Source organism: Rhyacophila brunnea, unplaced genomic scaffold (genome assembly GCF_057557595.1).
Source record: "Rhyacophila brunnea isolate RB1 unplaced genomic scaffold, BYU_Rbru_1.0 scaffold_20, whole genome shotgun sequence".
NCBI classification, from domain to species: domain Eukaryota; kingdom Metazoa; phylum Arthropoda; class Insecta; order Trichoptera; family Rhyacophilidae; genus Rhyacophila; species Rhyacophila brunnea.
Window position 1 is genome coordinate 1,920,683 of NW_028232860.1, and position 24,234 is coordinate 1,944,916.

Consider the following 24,234-nt stretch of genomic DNA (forward strand, 5'->3'; position numbering starts at 1 on the left):
CATGGGCATTTCCAAATGTAAAACGAAAGCAAATAAGTATGACTGAAAAAGTGTACATTATTTTTGTCGGATCGCTCAAAGCATAACTAAACTATTATGGGTTGGTTTAGATAGGGTTTAATTGAAATTTAAAAATTGACCAGCACCATCTTCAAATTGTAGTCTTTGTTCAAGGAAAACAAATAAGTATGACTGACAAAGTTTAGTGTGCACTATTTATGTTGAATCTCAACACTTCATTTGTGGGTTAACCTCTATTCAATATAATTCAACATATCGCGAGTTGTTGTTATTAGTCTCCCGCTCACTCGGTATTAAAACTCATTTAGTGCTAACACCGCGACTGGCGCGTTTGGAGTACTTGGCCAATAGATATAATTAATGTGTTATTTAAATGTGGTAATTAAAAGGTTAGCAGTGATTGTGTTAAAAGCTTACCTCCACCCCTCACCACTGGTATGTAATATACAATGATCGCTATCTCAGAGTAGATTGTCATTCGTTTGTTTATTAAATAATTATTACATACATTATATTATAGGTAATAGATTACTTCACTTCAAGAGCGACTTTTTGCCCATGATATATATTTAATTTCATAATTATCAGATTAATTATTTACCTTCGCATCCTGTGAGCAGAGAGCTGCTTGGCACGACCGCGTCTTCAATCAGCGACGGACTCTCTCCAGGCAAGTCCAAACTTGCCAAACAGCCCTCGAAGCCCTGACGAGATATTATTCCAGTGCCAAGTCCTGCGTACATGTCCTTCATAACCCCTCCAATATACAGAATGCTGTCAAGCTCAAATGTCAGAACGGAACCTAAAAGAATAGCTAGTAATTATTTCCATAGTAGAGGGAAAGCTCATTCAAGGATGTACAAAAAAATATTTTATTTCTTATTAATTGTTAGAAATTTTATGCTGCCATCTATAATTTGTCTCATGTAAAATAACAGATATTTTTGCCATATTGTGAGTTAACCAATTATTGTAAATAACTGCTGGTAGCCACTGATTACCTCCTTGAGTATGGAATGGCTTCCGTGTAAATTTGGACCAATGCAAATAACGGAAACGTGGTAAAGTGTTTGCTATGCTTGCTTATTTTTTGGAAAATATTAAATTATTATTTCCATATAATATTATGAATGAATGATTTTACAGGCATAATAATATTATAGAAAAGAAGACAAAAAGTGACATCTCTTAAGGGGGGACATGCTCAGCGTAGGTCAAAATGGAGCTTTTGTTCTATTTTCATAGCATGATCCTGGACATACCTTAAACGTTGTAGATAATCTATTTATATAATTTTTAAGCCTTATTATCCTTTATATATATTTTAAACATTTCATGACTGCATAAAGTATTTTTATTACATAAAATAGTATTCTTTTAAACCTCTCGCTCTAATGTTTTAGAATATAGTCATATTTCGGTACATAACTGTGCAGTGGTGTTAAGATTTTTTACATTTATTAATTTTTAAACGCATTTATAAAACCATTAGTATAATTTATGATGAGATAATTTTAGTAAAATATTTACGATAAAAAATTATATTGATAATCTCTGTGATTCCAAATTTGATAAGAATTAGGCATTTTATTATTCAAAAAATCGGCAAGATTAACACATTTGAAGATAATTCTAAAGATACTAATTATAAGCTATGTCTTTGACCATTCAAGTGTGATAAACATCTTACGAATAATGATTGCTTTGTAATAATTATTGACCTAAGAATAAGGTAGTGCTTTTTTGAAATACGCCATTTCTTTTGTCATCCCCCAGTGGTTAAGCTAAACGGTGCAAGTTCAAACACGCGCGTTAACATCATTTTACTCCCTACTTCAATTTTAGTTTGTCAATTTATGGCTACGGTTATATGTTGTAGCTATGTGCCAGTGATCTGACAAGCGTTGGCACTGAGTTCTATCTTGTGCTATGTATGTGTGTACATAATGCAGATATATCTGGTGTGTATTTAATTAATTAGAAATAACAATATATTTAAATTATCGTCAGAGTAAATCATTATCCATGACACATGTATATTGTGCAAACAATAATTGTTCTTCTAATTATTAGAAAATGTATTATAGATAATGGTCATACTGCTAAAAAGGTTTGGTTATCGATTACTGCTTAAAATGTATCTATATTGTACGGGTTCATAATCTGTCTTAATAATAATTTGAATTAGATATTACATGCGCCTTACCAGTTGTACTGAAGACTTCGAACGTGTCATCAACGGTCAATGTATGAATTTTAGGCGCCGGTCTTCTCACAGACACAGAATGCCATCTGTTATCGTTCAGTGGAACTTTCACCTTGTCTTTCAGAGTAATTACTCCGTCGCCCAAATTGAAAACATAGTGCACATGTCCGTTGACGAGTTCGAGAGCAATGAAGTCTTGTTTCTTTCCTCCGTTGTACAAAAGGATGCCATTTGATTCCAACGTCTTGAAATAGAAATCTATATACACGTTTGAGTAAGCCTTTAATAGTGGTAATCCGACGTATGTATGTTTCGATCTAAACGTCACAGCTTTGTATATATTTGGATGTTCGACTTTTGTAAATTTGGCTGTTACTTTTATATGCGGGTAACTCGGTATCAGATTGTTGGATCCTACGCCCATCGTTTTCGCCAAGTCGATGAATCTATGCCCGTTGAAGACGAATCCTTGGAGATATCCGACGAAGTTTGGAAGGGTCGTCGTCATTTGGATTTCTTCTTCGATGTGGAACAGTCCTCCTAAATGTATCGTGGCAATCTCCAGCGTGGACGCTTTTCCGAGGATTGTCTCAGCTACGTCAAATAAAAATGTCAGTTACGTAATAATTACGTGCGCTAATTTATTATAATGTAAGAAGACAGCTATTATACGACACCGAATATGAATCAGGTAATTAATAATAGCAAATTAAATGTCAAGTATGAAAGATTTATAGTCAAAATAAAAAAGACAGCACATAATATTAGAGTTTTAAAAAGCAAAAAGAACTTTGATTCGTTTTAGTGCTCATTTTTGCCTGTTTTCAAAATCGTTTTTTAAAACAAATTTTCTATAAACTCAATACACAATACTCTAGCAACAACAAGTTATTCAACAAAATACTAATTTCCAGATAGTAAACTTGAAAGAGAGAAGAATTACTTAAGAAGAGTTTGTATAATATTAAATTAAATTTATTATTTAATTAAAGCGTTTGGAATTAAAGCCGGAAATACTAAATGACTTGTCACTATAATATTATTACTAAAAAATATACTTTTCTTTTCGTTGTTTATTGTCAGTTATCACATTTGTTTAGCATTTATTAATTAAATTGTATATTTAGCATTGTTATTAAAATATTTTTTTCAATCAGAATACAGAATATCTAATATAATAATTAATTATTAATACATTCACATACAATCATTAATTAAACTATGGGATGAGCAGGCATCATGGATTTTTATCATACTACAATAAGAGAATTAAATAATATTAATGAGAAATCGAAGAAAAATAAAGCAGAAACAAAAGATGGGAAACTGAAAGTAAAGTGCCTTCTAGAAAGAAAAAATAATAATATATCGAATGGAAGAAAAAAGAGAATTTGCACACTTCATATTATTAATACATTGTTGGTTAATATTCATTCATTTTGACAATCCATTATAAAATAGGTACTAGAATAATTATATTTTTATTACCTAAGTACATTCGAACTTGGTTATTACGATCACGGAAATAGTGAGATCACGGATGTAATGACGAAACATTCGTTGACATTTTAGTTTACGATTTTCTCCATACATTTATTCACTTTTGTAACGAGCTACTTCTCGGGTATACCGAGCAAAATTGTTAATGTATCGATCGTTTAAAAACAACATTTTCGACCCTAAGCAATAAAATCCGACCGGGCAGTTAACTAGACCGATGATGCTGGGATCGGATTACGTTTATGATACTAGTTAAGTGTTTAAGTACCTAATTGGTGTTTTCGCCGACAACATTGAAAAAGTATCCACGCATATGGTTGAAATCGCATGTAAAAAATCCAAGCTTTGTGAAGTCAGTAGGTACCTACCAGCGCCGGCAGCTCAGCACTTCATTACAATAAACAACTTCTTTTGTAGTTTATGAATGCTATGCTTGTTTTGGGGATTTTTACGATGGTTTTCAGATTTTTTTTGTTCTATGGTTAAATAGAACGTGGCGCGAAATATGTTATATAACGATATATAACGAGCAAAATTCAGTCGGTCCCATCTTCCTTGTAATAACCAAGTTTGACAGTATATAATAATTTTATAGTGAGACTTATAGCGCCTGTATACATGCATAGATTTACTTGCAGCAATAGTGTGTATTTTAAACTCTCGTGATAATAACTGTTTACACGTAAAAGTACTGACTGTCTCGCCAATCTCATTTTTCAAGAGTAAGCGAGACGCGATGTTGTCATTTTATGATACTATTTGACAGGTCGTGAAAATCGGTTAACTTCAAAATGAGTCTCTGCGTGGTGTAGTTCGTTATCAGCACGTTCGCTACTATCATTCTACTGTGTAGGCGCAGACATTGCACGGCCCGATTGTCCACTGTCGCGTGAAAATTCAAAAGCTTCTGAATTTTCACGCAACAGTTGGAATTTGTGCTCATCTAGATTTGATTCGATCTTGAATCTAGAACGATAGTAGGCGTACCTGCCGGAAAAAAATGAACTAACTATTTTGATGTTTACATTTTTTCACAACCAGTCAAATAGCACTGTAAATTGGCAACAACGCGTCTCGTTTACGCTTGAAGAATAAAATTGCCGAGACAATCAGTACTTTTACATGTAAATAGTTATTATCGCAGTAAATCCATTCACGTGTACAGCCGCTATTAAGTATGAAAGATTTATATTGACTCAATGCTTTTCAAGATTTCATGTCACAGCGTCCTTAGTGTATAATTTTTTTTCATAGCGCTCAAAAAAGTTACTGTATTAGAATGGGTGGACCCAGCTATCGTCATTCCAATATTTGATTTTTATTACACCTACTGCCGAAGACCCAGCTTCGGAAAGGTGAGTCTTCGCAAATGAAACTAGGATTCTGTATGCCTTATCACTCAGCAGATGATATTCATCCTGTACACTGTACTGACATCTAACACTGTCACGAAATAGCTCAATCAGCCATTTTTCCTCAAAATGGGGATTGCGAAGAATATTATTTGTCACTGCAATGAATAATTTTTCAAAAAATTGGTAAAGATTATCGATTGGTGCTTGGCTATTCAACAGACATAGTGAGGGAAGTGACGTCATATATGATTTAGACTCGCCTGTAATATTTGCGATAAAGGAAGAGCAGTATGGTGCATTGAAATTTAAATTGCGAAGCTATTCTATACACAAGGCAGTTATCAACGGTAATTTATCATATTTATGTATTGATGCCGTTAATCGTTACAATGAGTTAACCGTCTAAACTGTCAAAAAGTGTTATATTTTAAAAGCCCCTCTCTTGGCTGTGTTAACTTTTAGAGTGAGATAGACAGTTTTGACAATTTAGACGGTTAACTTATTGTAACAATTAACCGCCTCAATACGTAAATATCATAATCAGCCTGAATCTATCCTCTACTGGATGAAGGCCTCTTCAAGCTGCTTCCACTTCTCTTGGTCCTGTGCGTTGCGTTGCCACATACTTCCGCAGAACTTTATAATTTGATCGATCCAGTGGCCTCTAGGTCTACCTTGCGGACGTTTTGTACTTCTTGGATACTACTGGATGACTAAATTTGTCCAACGATTGTCTCTTCTTCGAGCTACGTGTCCAGCCCATCTCCATTTGAGGCTTTTAATGAACTCTATCACATCGCAAACCCTTGTCTGCTTCCTTATGATAAAGTGATAATATTTATCACGTTAGCCGTCGATAGCCGCCTTGTGTATAGAATAGACCCACTGATGTAAATGGCCAGAGCACTGAATTAAGATTTCTAGAAGATATTAAACTTCTCGAATGTCCTGCTTTACTGGAAATAAATTTCTGTCTATCATTCACGAATTTTATCACATGAGAGATAATTATTGTCTTATTGTGGAATCACTCCTACACAATTCATAAAACCTTGTGTTAAAATAATACTTTCTTATAAGCAGTGTTGTAGTGCAGACAACAGGTATGAAACATTATTTTTGTGATTTAGTGATATGATTTATTGGGACCAAGTGGAGATTAGTGAATCAACCATAAGTACTGAATTACTTGTAATAACATTAAATGGTGAATAATGACATTCAATACAGAAGAACATCTTAATTTATAATACAGTTGAGAATAATAATATTTTGCTTCAAAATTGCAAGGATGCGCTGACAATTGAATAATATTGTGCTTATAAATAAGTAAATTCCTAACATAAAGTTAATACTTGAGAGTAAATTTAATTAAAATTAGTTTCTTTCTTCTTTACATTAAACTAAATGGCTTCATCATGCCTTATTAATTCCTTATATATCTGTTGTAAATACAATTATTACCTATCATTAATTCTATTGTCAAATGGTGCCAGTTTGTACTCACCAGGATTCAAAAAGATAAATAGTAAAACATATTTGTTATAATATTTTTATGGTGTCGACAAATTTGAATATTACGTTTTAATAAAAAATGTGCAAAAACTTTGACTAAAATCACACGATTTTAATATATTTAATATCTGGCAACAGTCTGCTTGTATGTGTTTCTTTTGCAATAAATTTTACGTATCTAATAATTATTTATTTATTATATTATACATTTTTCAGTAAATACTATTTTTCATTATAAAAATTGTCTATGTTTTAGTTATTTTTATACTTTTGCAGCCATTGCCAGAATGTTTCTTTTCTAAATGGATTAAAATCAACTCATTAGTCATTAGGTACGCACCTAAATATAGGTACTGAATAGTTTTTAATCATTGTCGCGTACTGGGTAGGTATATTAGTGAATTTTTGGTTTATTTTATAGGTATGGTTTGTTAATACCAATGTATTATTTGATAAAAGCATAGCAATCCATTTAGAAAAGGAATTCATATTTATTTTTATTATAATATTATCATTTAAAACAGTTCCTGATATTTTTTAAAAGCGTTATTAAAATTAATAGTAATTACAAATTAAATAAAAAAAAAATTAGAACGGAAACTAATATGGTATCTTTAGTATGTACCTAATAGTAAATTTTAGTAGTAAGTCATAATAGAAAAAGAAGTTGTAAACTTATACAATAACTATGATAAATAAGTAGAGAAATTAAATTTGAAGTTACGATAAGAAATCATTAAATCAAGTTGGCCAATTTTTGTAATGGCGGTTATTATAGTTGAATATTTATTAGGTAAGTATGTTAAAATATCAGCAAGTGTAACAAACAGACAAGTCACATTTAGGTAAAAGACAATAATAAGTGTGCGCGGTGGTGTGCCCAATACATACATAACATACCCCTCACGGGCACCGCCGCGTCAACCTGAAGCTTCAAATTAGAGGCCCGTCTTGAGAAACGGACCGTGTGCCATTCATTGTCATTCACATTTTGGCCGGCTAATAAATTCTGTAATCAAAGTTGTAAAATTTTTAATATTTCTAATTAAAAACATTGCTGGACCAATGTGTGAACCTTGTAGAACACCATCAGTGTGGTAATAATAATTTATATATTATCTAATCAAGAATATCAAGGAAAAGCCTTCTTCTATGCTGACATACAATAATATACATGTAAAGCTGGTTGTCATTTCATATTGCAGATTAATCTTAATTAAAAAAAAGGAAAGTTTATACTTGAGTAAGTACTAAAAAAGAAATCTATATTCAAGTGTTTAATGTATCTACTAAAATTTTGAATATTTATAATTTAAAATATTGATGGACCAATGTATGAACCTTGTGGAACACCATCAATATGGAAATAAGTCTTATACCTAATCAAAAATGTCGAGGAACAGCATTTGTACAGATGTAGTTTATATACTAAGGGTAATGATTAAATTAAATGCAAGTATTTTTCTATGTAGGTACTGCAGATTAATTTGTGGCAAAATTCATACTTACGTAATAAGATATTCTGGAATCGCTATCACGTGTGTTAATGCAAAAGTACTTACTGCTCTCTCTGTTGTTTTGATATTTTGTAAACATTTAAGTAAAAGTAATAAACTAGAGAATGTATTTTCTGCAAGGATCACACTTGGACCTTTTAATGTTATTCAAGATATTGATTACAAAGTATAAATGTTAGGTAGGTGAAGGATTTAATGCTATGTAAAGGTAAAGTTGTCACCTTTTCTCTATCCCCGAGCCTAACACTGGCTCGCACCCTTCCAGCCACGACGGCCAGTTCCAGCCTGTCAGCTGCTCCTGCGGCAGTGGTAAGGAGCAGAAGACCAAGCGGTCTGCTTGTCTTAAATCTTAGAGCCAGCTCTTCGGTTTGTGTTAGGTGTTCTGGTCCAAGGGCCACTGATACATGCTGGCTTCCATTTACGGACACGGTTGCTGATTCTGGAATGTGGAAAAATGCATGCTTATAGTTTTTTTAAAAATGCATGCTTATAGTGTTTTTTTAAATTTCAAGAATTTCGCTTTTTACTTGGACATTTTTGTAAGAAAGTATAATAAGATGGGTGTTTCTCAAGTCTTAAGCAAGGCAAATCTCAATTTAATTTCAATTATTGTTTTTTTTTTTTTTAACATATTGTGGACATTACAAATTATAAGTTTAAGACGTTCACAACATGATATGAAACATTATTATAAAGAAAAAAAGTAATAAAAACGATAAAAATGAAAATATAAAAAGAGAACATAATAAAAAAACATACAAAAGCAGTGAAAATACAATTATACATCAGCTATAGAAGTTCAATGAAGTACACCGAGTTTGCTAAGGAGACCCTATTTTAAGAATTTATAAAATAGCGTCCACCTAAACTCATTCTCACGCAAGTGGAATATGTCAACCCCGAAGCATTTTGGTTGAACATAGTTATCGCCCTTCCAATTGGCATTACCAGTGGCAGGTTAGTTCTGCACCTTGGGAGAATAAACAACTGATGGTCTCTATTTCTAAGATAGTTATCAGGGACACAGGTCAACACTGCCCAGAATGGCAGAGTTCTCATTTATACCTCGTATAAGTCGAAAAAAATGCGTAGCTAAATAAAGATCTCTTCTGCAGTACGCACCCCAGTACTGCTTATGTGGTATACATTAGATTTAAAGCATTCATAAATTATTTTTATATAATTTGAAATTGGTTGTGCAGTAAAGAAATAATGTTAAAATGAAGAATCTACTTTTACAAAATATAAAAAAAAAACAGTTTATTGTAAGTATTCTTAAGATACTGCTTACAGTACACAAGGCCTGAACAAAAACGATGCATAAGTGCGAGTGAGAAAGTATTTGGTACCCTTATAATCTCTGCGACACGCGCTAGAGTAAGATAAAAAGTTTACAGATCTGCGAGATGATTTGCTACGGTGTAGCCGGCAAATCTTAGCTTATTGCATAACTAAGCGTCGATAACTGTGTTGCTAAAATTGCTATTTTTTGTGTTAAACATAAAGTCAGTGGTAAATATTTTTAGTTAATTACGTAGAAAAGATAGTTCTGTGTGTTGTATTAAAATATGGTAGCCGTACTGATAAGCAAGAAGATGGTATTACGTTTCATAGGTAAGTTGATACAATTCGTGATAATTTATTTGTACATCATTATATATTTTAATATCAGTATATAATTATGTATTTAAATATCAAATGACCTAATGTTTCTTTAAAATAACTTAAATTATGGATATCTTTACCTAATGGTTGCATTTTGACCGCTTAAAAATACTATATAACGTAAAAAAAATAGAAAATTATATTTTAATTCTGAGCGTCTAGTGCGAGCACTTTGGGCGAGCACTAGCGAAATGGTCTATGGTCTTGAACATTTGTAGACGAATGCGTTCGATCGCCCACAAACCAAACGCACGGCACGCGGCTTCATTTAGCAATGCAACGGGTGGCGTCTAGATGTATCTATAGTCTATTATAGTATATTTTATCGCAATCAATGGACAAGGTGTAAATAATTGATATCCACCGTAGAGGAGTATCAGAGCATCTGACTCTGAAATCGTGGCAGTTCACGTCTGTTTCAATGATTCAAAACATGGAGCCGATGGGTAGGGCGAATGGCTAACGATAATTCATTGGAAAACGGATATTTAGATAATCTTCATTACGCGAATGGCCACGTGATCCACTTAGGAGCGAAAACGGTACCTAATTCACTTTAGTGGTTTTAATAATAATCATATTGTATGGTTCAGTACCTCTGCCACATGTGGGTCCAGTATAGCTGGTGGCTGAACAATCACAAAGAGGTCGGTTCCAGCCCTCGCTGCAGCCTCCCCCGTGTTGACAAGTCGTTGGTGTGCACTGCGCCGGGAGGACATGACATGACGCGCGAACTGACCCTGGAATGTGATGAAAATATTATTGAAGATATGAACTTGAATTAAGATGGTGGTCCCGGGATTGGCTTTTTTTTCCATTGTTAATATAAAATTTTTATATTTACAGATAACATTGATAAAATCGGTCAAAAATAAATCTAGTATAATTTATACTATTTAAGACATTTATTGTTAATATTGTATACGTTCAATCTTGGAAATACATAAGTTTAATGAAGTAAATAATATTGTAATATAAATAATACTGTGAATTTAATATGAGATTGCTGTTTCTGATAGTAAAGACTTAATGAATGGGTTAGCGAGATTTAAAATAGTAAAGTAAGTCATGGTGTACTTATGGCCTTTCCGCTTCATAAATCTAATTAGTCAGCCAAATATGAAACTGCCATAAAACGTATGAGATCATGGTGGAATTACTTCGTTAATAGTGCGAAGCATTGTTTTTTCCAATCTTTCTCATTTTTATTAATTTATGTAAAAAATAAAATGAATCGGCAACTTACACATGGGTATAAATCAAACATCATTCAAACTCAGTTTATTTCTAATGTAGTTATTTGTTATTAAAAGTATTTTTTCTGTTGTATTTTCGTTTTTATTTTATTTTCCATAAAAATTGATAAAAAAATCAATCCCGAAAGTTTCGGGATTATGTTTATCAATCCCGGGATTCATAGGTATCGAAAATAGCTCGGGATCCCGGGATTGGAATCCCTAGTCAAGGCATGTGAGGCGTTACATTATTGTGTATTGGAGAGTACTCGACCAAAATAGCTAGATTAATTTTTAAATTAATATTTATATTGAGATAACTATGTAAGGTTTGACAAAAAATCGACAGACGCCTGCCCGATCGTAGAGTGGCAGCTCGTCTCAGTACCTGATATATTTTTTAGTGAGTTGATAGGGGACAACGCACATGGTAATATCATCACCTTACTATTAAAACCTCGTAAGTCTGTTTGAGAAGAATATTGAGGAGAAAGAAAAAACGTAATAAAAACATTAATTTTAAACACCTCTCTAATCGATGAATCCGCTAACACTGGTTGCGAAATACGAGGTTTTAATTCCATGTTTGAAGTCACGATACTTAAAAGTTTTTAAAATTTGTCGATAGATGGACAGCATACTAGTCTAGATTTTAGAGAACCGAGGTTTTGATATGATTTAAAATGTTTTTTTGTTAAAATTTTGTCGAACAAATTTCATTTTTCCATAATATCGGACGTAAGAGGTCTTAATAGTAAGGTGACGATATATTATAATATATCCAAGTGATTACTATTGTAAACTTGAATGCAGAAACACGTTCATTGTTGTTTCCTAATATATTTCAACCCCTTGAAATAATAATATTATATACACGTAAGTGATTATAATATACCTGAGTCTTGTTGCCTGGCATAGCTCGTCAGATCGATAGCTTTCCCGTTGGTTACCAAGTCCCTGATGCAACCAACGAAGCCTTGGCGGAGAGCTGCTGTCCAGAGCGCTGGTGGAGTGTTAACTGAAGAGTGTGACGGGCCCAAACCACCTAGGTAGAGTGGGCCATCTAGTTCCAGTTGGTTTGATTCTCCTAAAATCATTTTTCACGTAACTTATTGAGGTGGCAAATATATACATACAAATTATGGATTACACTAGTAAAAGGTGAAGGCATTTTGTCATTTATACAACACGGAATTACGATAGATAATTACTAAATACAATACCGCTGTACATATACAGCTACATCGATTACTCGTTTTAACCACTGGACTAACGAATAGTATTTATCCGTATCCGGATTTCAGCTGTACGTAAACAGTTCACCGCAGGACACTTATTCGTGCGCCGCAGTACGTGAAACATGAGTTCGTGTAACAGTTAATAAAATGACGAGTTCTTCGTTGAACATTTCTCCGTGGAGTATATTTGTACGTATGCTACAACATGTGGCGAATTTTATGAGATGTCTTTACTAGGTTAGGTTAGGGTTAATCTAATTGGAACAGTACTATTTGCAAACTATCGCCGCATTTTGTAAGATACGTATACATGTATTCTACGGTGAAATGTTCAACGAAGAACTCGTCATTTGATAAAATGTTATACGAACTCATGTTTCACATACTGCGGCGCACGAATAAGTGTCCCACGATGAACTGCATACGTACAACTTACAATGTAACCCGTATTTATCATATAATATCATACTTGATGAACATACCAGGTGTCCTGAACTCAGCCGAAGCTCCATCGACAATGACTCTGCTGTCCCTTCCGCTTCTCCTCAGCGTGAGGTCGTGCCACTGAGCGTCGTCCACCCGCCGTCGCGACGCCCTAACCCTGACGCCGCCGGAGCCTAAGTCAACGTGCATGTAGATGTGGCCGTTCAGGAGCTCCACCGCGAACAGGTCGGACTGTGGACAGAATGAGGCCATCGCGATGCTAATCGTTGTGGGTCTTGATAAATATTTGTACCCGACTCGCTAATACAATAACAATGAAAGCTTTCATAATATTATTTAAAGTGCTGAGTGCTTTGATATCCTATATTGTGACGTGAATTTTAAGGTTACATGTAAATTGTAAGTAAAACATTTCGCCGTGAGCTTTCTTATCGGAAAGAGATGACCGTATATTATTCCCTTTAATTCTCCAATTTAATTAGATTCAATAATAAACATTAATTCAATTTTCATAGCTGGTTTTGTAACCTAACCTAACAAATAATCCAGTATATCGGTTATTTTCAAAATTTGTTTGCTGCTGGCATTCTGCAAAGTGTAAACCGACAAGAACCGTGTTTTATTTAGACATGAATTTTATGTCAGTACTATACGACCCAAAGAGGTTGAACGGTCTTTAATATCAGCATGAACTAGATGCTTCACATCGCCAATGTAGGGCCACGTGATATGCTCGATTAAGATCGAGTGTGGTGCGTGGCGGGTTTTGGTTTGGAGGGATTAACTTCAATGGTCTTTAATATACAGCCATATATTTCCGATACAACATTTCACGGTGGAGTGTGATACGGCGAGCTGCATACGTAAAAGTTTCCGGACATGTTGCGTATGTCATACCCTTCGAAGTGAAAGCTTGCTACTGTTGATGCACCATTGCATATCAGAGCTGATCTTCGAACTAAAGAAAAGAGCGAATATAAAAGATTTCGAACATGTGTTCAATTCAGCATCTTGCTTGATTCGAAATACGTGTATAACTTTTGATTTTTGATATAAAGCAGATAAATGAAAAAATATCTGTGGTATTATAATATTATATCAAGAGATATCCCGATATCAAAAACATATTTTCCCAAGAAGGTTGAAAAAATCAATTCAACCATTGAAACTGATCTCATTATTTCGTAAGACCCACGTGTTTACAAAAAAATAAACCGAAAAGCGGGACTTTACCAAAACGATTGCGTGAAGTGAATTGCATTGAATGGTCCCATCACAATCGCTTCGAAAAGGCAGTCAAAAGCGATTTTTCAAGACCACACGTTCAATTGTTGGATAAAAATCAATGGATTTTTTTGTTGTAAAAATGGCGTACCCTGATAACTTACACTGGCGGCTAGATCGTGAAATTGATTACGTAGGTGAAAAGGGTCATTTTTGTTAAGTCGCGGCAAAACCAAAAAAATACATCGAATCAAAAAGGTGATATCTCGAATTATGACATTTATTACGGCTGCCAGCTATTTTAGATACTAGATTAGATATATTTCAGCTACTTTTCAGATGCATGAAAATTTTCATGGTTGTATTAATGTAGACTTTATAAAAAAATATTTACATTTCGTCACCTCAATACTTATTAATTAATAATTTATTCGAATATTAAGAACAAGGTCTAACAAAAGAGAAAAAGTACTTTCAAAGTTATTACAATTCTGAAACCAAACCATGGTATACCAATAAAATGTTAAATAGGGAAACAATTGTCACAATCAATCGCTGTAGAGCGGACCATTATAATCTTGCCTCATCCCTGGCTCGCTTGAGTATAATAAATGACCCTGGGTGCCAGTGCGGAAGTGAGATTGAAGATGTTAATCATGTTGTTTGGCAATGTCCTCGGTATGATACCCAGAGACAGCGGCTTCTAAAAGATCTAAGAAGCTCCAATTGCCACTGGATCTTGCGATATTTTTGGCTCGGCCGAATGTCAAGGCGTTCCAGTGTATCCAAGTGTTTCTGAGTGAGTGTGGCCTACAAGTTTAAATTGTTTTTTTTCTTCTCCTGTAAATTTGTATTGTAATAACTGTATGAGTAGTTATTGTAATAATATGTATTAACAGTATATGTTTTAAAGAAAAGCTAAATAAGACTCAATTAAGACTTCGTAGCTAAAAAAAAGAATATTTAAAATAAAAATGGAAAACTATGCTTGTCTAATAATTAGGAGCATGGCCCCCACAAAGGAGGGGCTGACAGGGCTCTAGCCTGGGGCCCGGCGTGGCGGATCGACCAGCCACGTGAGATAAACACACATCACAAAATTGCACTAATAGTAAAAAATGTCGCCCGCGGTGCTATTTAACTCCAAGCATACTAACATTTCAAAATATGTACTTATGTGATGCGATTTTCGATTATTGTTGGTTGATATTCGATAACTCCATAATTCAAGTGAAATACCCAAAATTTTACCTTGTACACTATTTGTATTACACAACTGTACATCTTCATACTGACTCTAACCTTAACGATAGGTAGGGGGGCCCGCCGGTGATTCTAATCTGGGCGCCCGGTTAAAGATGTGGGGGCCATGATTAGGAGCAATTAAATAATGTTCGATTGTATGAAAAAATATTGTAGATATATTATTTTATTTATTTAATGCATTTATGGTTTTAAAATTATCTAATATTTTCAAACACAAAACTAAGACGACTTTCATTAACTTATGACTTACCTAGTACGTATCATTTTGTAGAGAAGGATAATAATATGTAGAATCATATTCAATAGCTATCTCAAAAACAGTGAAAATAAAGTTATCTAGTTGTAGTGTTGAGGTGACGATTTATATTTAGTATAAACATTAACATGAACATAAACAACTCTTGAGTAGGTGGCCAGGTTCGGTATCAAATTTATGTGCCAATTAAAAAAATGGTGTTTAGTCTAATACATGTGTAAGTATAGACTTTTGAAAATATGTATTTGTATTAATTAGATCAGAAACCAATATACATACGATAAGTAGTTACAATGCCTGGAAAATCAATTTAATAAATTAAAAATATTTCTAATAAACTTTATTGTTAATAAAGATTTGTTAAATATATCTTAATGTTCTATAATATGGCACTTTGTTTTTCATTAAACTTATTTTTAATATATTATGATTGTTGGCAGTGGCGGCTCTACGATTGTTTAGGTGGTGGGGTTTAGTCTTAATTATTACATATATCTTCTTACTTTCTCACAATATACATTATGTACCAAACTACTAATATTACAATATGCGTATACTAATGCAAATGCATTCGAATCCTTTGTATTTAGAACAAAGTTTATACCGCGGCGACGGTATGGGACAGAATGATCCCGGTCAGCGAGAAATATACGTTTACTTGTTTTCTTAATGTATACTAGAGGTGAGTTAGAAATACTGTCACCAGTTTGCGTACTCAAATTTCTGCATGTACTACCCATACTCAGTACGTGTGGCCCAATATACTTGTTACAAAATACTTAGAAGTTTGACGCATGCTATGAGATCTCGCCGTCCGCTAGCTAGTTTGTACAGTTGCTACGTATGACATCATCGCCGCGGACGCCGCGACTCGCTTATGTTTAAACAATTAATAGGTGATAAATTTTGTGTAATTATTGGACCACATTCTCTCGGGAATATGGTGACGGCGCAGGCTTATTATGCCGTGTCCACACTGGCAACATGTATGATAATTATCGTAAAATTTAACGAGGTTGTCGCGCGACATGTTGCCAGTGTGGACCCGGCATTATGATGACAGCTCAAAACATGTTTGAAATAAAAAATCATTGTATATTCATTCAAGAATATAATATTCATAACGTAATATAAAAACAACTCAAACAATGTGTTCAAAATTTTATAATAAATGAGACATTTCAATAAGCCCAACTCAGTATGTATATTTTTAGCGATTCTATTGAAGCCGATATTTCAAATAGGTACTAATATGGCGTTAGTTTTGGTTTCAGTTGAGTATGAGACTTATGTTATATACGCACGCCAAACGCTCTATATAGTATTCCAAATACTAGTAAGTATTTTGGAACAAGTTTCGATACTAAGTATTTTTTTATACTGGTAGTAAGTATACTTAGTCTTAAAAATCGACCAGTTTTCCCACCTCTAATGTACACACAGTTGTCACCGTACAATTTCATTAATTATATTACCGCCAACATTATTTCGTTACATAATTTACCAACAATTGCTTTATTTTATGATAATAATAAATATATATATATAGAAAAACGTAAATAAATTAAATCGTTAATTTAATAATGTACATACTGAAGTGGGTATATTATTTCTAATAATAAAAATATCAGACGTATATTTTTGACATGATAGGAATGTGGGGATGTTCCCAACGAACCCCTATGGTAGAGCCGCCCCTGATTATTGGAATATTTCAAGTTTTTAATAAAAAAATATTTGGCACCCTCTGAACGTCAAAAAAAAACTAACAGGCCTTGTACCCATTTAATTGTTTTCTGTATTTGACAGGCACTATTAAAGTTCTGAAATAAATTGTTTGGTGTCTTCGAAACAGAAACGAGCCAATTATTTTTTATCTGCAATTTTTATGTCGGTCATTATTTTCTAGAACTACACACACACACCTAGACAATATTCCATTTAACTGGTATAGTATTTTTTATAAAACACGAAAAAATCAGCACTTGATAGCACAGATAGCAGATAGCACAAAAGAATATGATTACATCTAAAAATATCACGTTATATTTTTTAACAAGGATAATAATATAAACAATATTATCATACTGCATGCCACACAACAAAAAAATAAAATAATACTATAAATACTCACATATTAATAACATTACTATTGACTATATTATTAAGTGAATATTTTATGTTTGTGACTTAACCAAACCTAGATTAATATATTTTCTTACAACTTCTTCAAATATACCTAAGATGGGTCAATATGCAACATAAATGTATGCTAGTCAGTATTATTAATTTGTAAGCATAAACTAATGTTTATGAAACTATTTATACATTTAATAACATCATATATTGTGATATAACAGAGAGTATATCATTGATAAAACATATATATATATATAATACACGTTACTATCTACTTAATAAAGCTCAACATTTTTATACTTCAGCAATAAAATACAATGAATTAATTTCTGTGAAAAACAGGCTATTTTTAATTATAGTGAAGTGTATTAATAAATAAATAAGAATTTTAAAAATCTACTTCTATGTTACCGTAACTTCTTCAAAGTGTGACATAAAAGATTTTATGATAATAACTTCCACGATGGCCGCGGGGCTTAAGCGTCGGCCTATAGAATCTGTGTCCCAGGTTCGACACCTGGGTCTGGCAAGTACACATATTGTTTTTCAATTTGTATATGGGTCAGAGTATGGACCTAATAGTTTGAGCAAGTGGCTTACATCCATTTCTCGTGAAAACATAATCTGTTAATACAAACCTCCACTCTGTGGAGGCCCATATGATCCTACTTGGATCGGACAAGGTTTAAAATATTAATAATATGCACAAAAAACCCAATAATTTTTAAGTTTATAGGATTACAGATATTCACATAATTAAAATCTATTTGTAGTGGATTACAATCTTATAAAATACAAATATAAATTTGTAAAAATTGACTTACTCAGTATTAATTAGTTTAATATAAAATTATCAATAAAGATAGTTGGTAGTACAAACAATAATAATTATCAGTAATAGTGTAGCTGGAAAAAATCGATTATTCATTGAAATGAATATTAATAATTATGTGTATGCGCCAAGGTTGATAATACTACAACGTCATATTTTGAGTTAACTACAATAGATAGTAATCAAGATTGAAAATATTTACAGTGATGGCGTTAGGTTGTTTTATTGATTAACTGTCCATACGCTGTTTGTTTGTATTCAATTTGTTTTATGTCCTTCAATAATTTTACCAATAGCTAATCGACCAAATTTAAAAATAATAACTCAATGGGGTTTTCTATCTACAATATAATGTATATTGCGATTCACAAAACAACAACATAATCTAATAAAAAATGATACTAAATGTTACAAATTAAATAATAACACTACATAGTTACAACAATGAATCAAAACGCGTGCTCTGTGACTAAATTCTACAATGGCTGATATTAATTTAAATATTCCCAAACTTATAGTTAAAAATCAAAACTATCCACTAATATTTCAAATATTAATTCAATATTTTTTTTTAAAAGTTCAATGGTGTACTATATTTTCGAATTCCAACGTTTTAGAATTATTGATAAAATATTAGTTATAATATCTGAAAAAATAAAGATAGTTTTTAGTGATAAATTACAAAATGGTGCTATTTTGTGACCGAAATGATAATTGTTATAACTAATAAGGTAATGACATTACTGCCCTTCCAATAAAGAAGGCAGTAACTCACAAAATTTGTGATATTGAGTTATGAATGCAGTCCGTTAGGTAATTTTGAAAGCTATATTCTGTTCACTTTAAAATCAGTATTATCACTAAATACCGTTAAAATCTTTAATGAAAAAATGGACATCTGCTAAAATTATACACATTTCTAAGCAAAAAGGCAGTCATTGCACCTATTTACTGCAGTTACTGCTATTATTACTGTGTTTTTATTGTAACATCCTACTAATAAAAATATCACCGTTTTTTATTAATTCAGAGTACTACAATTTGAAAAAAAACACACTATGTCATTTGTATCGAAAGTGTATGACAGTTAGTTATTGTCTTCTTCCTTGGAAGGGCAGATTAGGAACTATTATTTTCATTTTTAGAGTATTTTTTTCAAATGTATTAATCGATGAAGTCATTATTTGGAGATAACACAGTTTTGTGTTGGTTTTACACGTGGTGGTAAAACGGTTTGGACTATACGTTTGGAATACTGGCCTGCTAAGTAAAAATACAGTGTCTTTGTTTTAGTGAATTCAGAGAACCAAAGTTTTTAATTATTTTTTCTCTTATATTATGTAAAATTATTGGATTGTTTTGACATAATCTCTAAACAGAGGTTTTAAGATGTCAAAACAATCTAATAATTTTATATACTTAATATAAGAGAAAGAGTAATTTAAAACTTGCGTTCTCATTTCACTAAAACCAAAATACTATATTTTTACTTAGCAGGACATAATAGTAATTACACCTTAGTACTGTTGTGAAATGTTGTGGATAGTTTTACTGCATAATAAATGAATATAGCCATTATGCACTACGTTTTTCTAAAAAGCAGGTGGGTTGAGGTGGATGACGTGATTGTGAAAGCATCTACTTTTCAGTGTTAAGTGATGTAACATCCAATCCAATTATTAAAAAAAAAATACGAAAAAATAATTTTCAATAGTAACATCAAAGTGATTAAAAATTCAATTACGGTAAGCTTATTAATAGTTATTCAATAAATAAATTAAAATACAGTATCAACACTTTGAAACGCAATGATTTGACTGAAATAACTTCTTTATAACAAGACAATTTCTTGATACTCATGTATAATTGAAAAACGTAAAAAATACCACAATGTCTTGAAATAAATTAATAATAAATATACTATAATGATGAAATCCAAAATTAATATGACATTTTAAGAATAACAATAAAACTTTCATCTTTAATACGATTTATTTTAATGTGAATTATATTAAACTTTTAATTAATAACAATTTATTATATTTTTTCTTTGTGAAGGTAACCTAACCTAACGGTAGACGAACCAAAAATTTCTTGAACGTCGGTATCTTCGGATTCGTTTTTCAGAGTGAAAATTCACATTTTTAGACAAAACGTCAATAAAAAAAAATAATGGGAATTTCATATCGTTATTTGAGTACCCCGTTTAAAATTGCAAATCCGTAAAAAGGTTGTTCTAGCTATCGAAATAAAATTTAAAGTAATGAATCTATTTTTATTTTGTTTTGTAAAAATTTTTAAATAATTAATTTATTAAAAAAAAAAAAAAAATTTAGTCTCCTTAACACCAAAGAGAATGAATTAATCAATGATTATTTATGATTTAAAAGGTATTTTTTTACCAATAAATGACAGGTAAATGATTAAATTGTTGTTATAGCTTACTAGATATTATGTGGATGGTATCGGATGATTAATAAAAAAATGGTATTATTCAGTTCTAGCGTTGTAACAGTACGTGTGGGAGAAATCGTTATATCGAAAAAATTATAATGAAATGGTGTGATTATTAGATTTTTATTATAATAAATTCTATTTACTATTATGCTCACTAGCTAGGTTTCATTACCTACTTTAAAAAAAGGCAAGATATAGATTCAATCAATGGATGATAGTTTTAACTACCTACTTCTCTCATAAAATTTATAAAAAAATAATTACTCGAAGATGTCAGAACATCTGGATACTTCAACATGATTTACTCGGACAAATTATTTTTCTACGATTTTTCTATAATGCATGTTTGTGAGGCTTTTAAAAATGATGTATTTTTCAATTAAAATAATGCAGTTATCTATGCTCAAGTTCAGAATAGGCAAAACGGCGCTCTAACGCTAACTATATTCAGGCTGTGACACGAAACTGTAAACTTCTCCGGTAGGTAGTGCTAGTTATTGGTCATACTTTGGAATGCAATATAGTAAACTGTTTGTAGAAAATAATGATTGTTGCATATTTAAATAATGGTAACAATTTTAACGAAATCGAAAGTATTCATTTATTGTGAACAAGGTTACGGCATTGTATTCGAAGATAATCAATAACTAGCACTATTGTTGTAATTAACAATTTAGTATTACGGCCTGAATATAGTAAGCCTTGGTGGTGCTCGTTGAGAATATTTTTTGTTGCGTTATTTCTCATCAGTAGAAATATATCAGACGATGTAGGAAAAGTAGCCATTTGACATAGAAAAATCTCTTCACTTAAATCTTGTAAATTCAGATTAAAAGTCATAATATTTGCTTGTAAACTTCTTCCATGTACAGTAACAAAATTACTCCAAGCAGGAGTATAATAAATAGAGATTGATAGAATGGATTTAAAATTATTAATTTGCTTTTTATAAGACGAAAACGATGTTGGAACCGTAATCGCAACCCATAGATTTGACGGGTCGTATCCGGAAATTTGTACGTAAATAGTTGTTACAATAAGTGCTATGTTTTAACAGCACCTCTTTTGGCTGTGGTAAATTTGAGGGTTACATGTAAGTTATACGTATGCAGTTCATCGTGGGACACTTATTCGTGCGCCGCAGTACGTGAAACATGAGATCGTGTAACATTTAATCAAATGATGAGCTGTTATTCGTTGAACATTTCACCGTGGAATACATTTGTACGTATGCTACAACATGTGGCGATTTTTATGAGATGTCTTTACTAGGTTAGGTTAGGGTTAATCTAATTGGAACAGTACTATTTTCAAACTATCGCCGCATTTACTAGGTGCACGAATAAGTGTCCCACGATGAACTGCATACGTATAACTTACATGTAACCCTCAAATTTACCACAGCCAAAAGAGGTGCTGTTAAAACATAGCATTTATTGTAACAATTACAACAAAATTATTGTAATTGTTATAATAAGTACTATACAAACCTACCCTAGATAGCTGCCGTAATGTTCGAAAGCAGGCTTGTGTATATAATAGATGCGCTGGTATATTTTTGTGAATGACAGTTAAAAATACTTGTATGAATATTCCGAAGGGCCGGCTATTCTGCTAAATGTACCCTCCTTTTTCTTTTTTCTAATTTATTTATTCAATTAAAAAAATAAAATGGATTGATGGGTAGTAAATAATAAAATTTAGCAACGTTGAGTTTAGTTATTATTGTGTATTACTGTTATGTTTAGATAGGAAAATAGAGGTTAGTATTAGATGATGGTTTGATGATTGACAGGGTTGTTGGAACGTCGCCATTGCGTTTCGTCAAGTGTCTTACCGTACAACCTACCCTTGGCGGTTTAACTCCAGTGTTGAAGGCGATCAGTCCATTTGGCTCGTTCGTGCGGAACTTGAAGGATATCGTCCCCGTTTTGACGGCTTCCCAAGGTGGCAGGACCTGAAAAAAAGAAAAAGTTCAAATTGAAAATGTAACGCGTGACGGATGATTTTACATTACAATCAATGGTAATTAATAGTACTGGTGATTTTTAAATTTTTTCGATTCTCAAATTACTGAATATTTTATTCACAAGGAAGTAGTGGCGAAGGCTGGAGGTAGGCTGTTAAGATCCGCCATAAATAATGCACACTAAACTTTATTAGTCATTAATTAAGACAGCAATTTATAGATGGTGTTAGTTAGTTTTTTAAAATCAATTAAACCCTGCCTAAACGAAAGCATACTAGTTTTGGTCTAATTTGGGCGATACGACAAAATTGTGCACGCTTTTTCATTCATATCGGATTAAAAATACATATAACACATATTGTTGGTTCATTCTTTTTAAATTCATTAACCCTGCCTGAACCAAATTATAATAGATAAAGAATATTATTCTATCAATAAAATATCCAAAGGTATGTATGTATAGTAAGCATTGTATCCATACAACACATTTATTAGATATTGGAGTCATGAAAAGAAGATAAAAAACACTGTATAAATAATTACACTGATAAAAAGAACTTTCTATATACTTACAAAGTTTTTAAATTTTCTGTTGAATTATTATGCTCAATATGCTCAAACTTGTACTTGATAATATGAAGTAAATAAAAAACAGACAAACAAACAAATATAGAAATACTGAAATGTCATTTTGATTTCCATAGTAACGCACGTATAATATATTAATAATTTAGTTTCTAGGACCACCCACTTAGCAACCGATAATAGTGGATTGGATTACGGATTTCTTACGAAATATCTTTTAATACGAAACAGAATTAACTGAAAATAAATTCAATTCTTCTTAAAGATGGCTAAAAGTATTAAAAGAATGCATTGGCATCGTGTTCTGATATATTCTAAAAGTTTAAAATGTTTAGCTAGTCGGTAAGTTAGTTAAAAATCGATTGCAAGATCTGTAACGGATAAACAACCACCGGACAAATAAGAATACGACCTAATAAAAACGTTGTAAAATTGGGGCGGCATTTTGGCTCTGCCTAGGGGCGGTATTTTGTCTAGGGATGTCATTGTTAAGATTGTATCCATTATATTTTTTAAACAATCCCATTTTTCAACTAATGATGTCACAACATAAAAAGGGATCTGATATATATGATGATTTGTGATGAGGGGTTGTATAAAATGTAATGTCACAAAACAAACCAAATATAAACTCATTATTTTTTGTGAATAAATTATTCTGTTTGAACATTAAAGTCATCAAAGAACACACACACATTAAAACAACCCCTGAATGATAGCCTCCACCCTTCTGTAAACCGTATACCCCCGACCAAAACTGGCATAGCTGACAATACTAATTGAGTCCGTAATTATCATACATAATCGTAA

General features: G+C 32.3%; 1 protein-coding gene across 1 annotated transcript in view; it reads right to left on the reverse strand.

The window, feature by feature from the left end:
• The window catches only part of Nrx-1 (Neurexin 1), a 542,497-nt gene that overhangs the window by 13,646 nt on the left and 504,617 nt on the right, over positions 1 to 24,234 (reverse strand). The window contains exons 11-18 of the mRNA XM_085948211.1: positions 22,708 to 22,827; positions 12,735 to 12,927; positions 11,910 to 12,101; positions 10,376 to 10,519; positions 8,336 to 8,553; positions 7,489 to 7,606; positions 2,228 to 2,821; positions 623 to 823 (exon numbers count right to left, since the gene is read on the reverse strand). Coding sequence (XP_085804337.1) covers positions 623 to 823; positions 2,228 to 2,821; positions 7,489 to 7,606; positions 8,336 to 8,553; positions 10,376 to 10,519; positions 11,910 to 12,101; positions 12,735 to 12,927; positions 22,708 to 22,827 — 1,780 coding nt within the window. The remainder of the gene's footprint in view (positions 1 to 622; positions 824 to 2,227; positions 2,822 to 7,488; positions 7,607 to 8,335; positions 8,554 to 10,375; positions 10,520 to 11,909; positions 12,102 to 12,734; positions 12,928 to 22,707; positions 22,828 to 24,234) is intronic.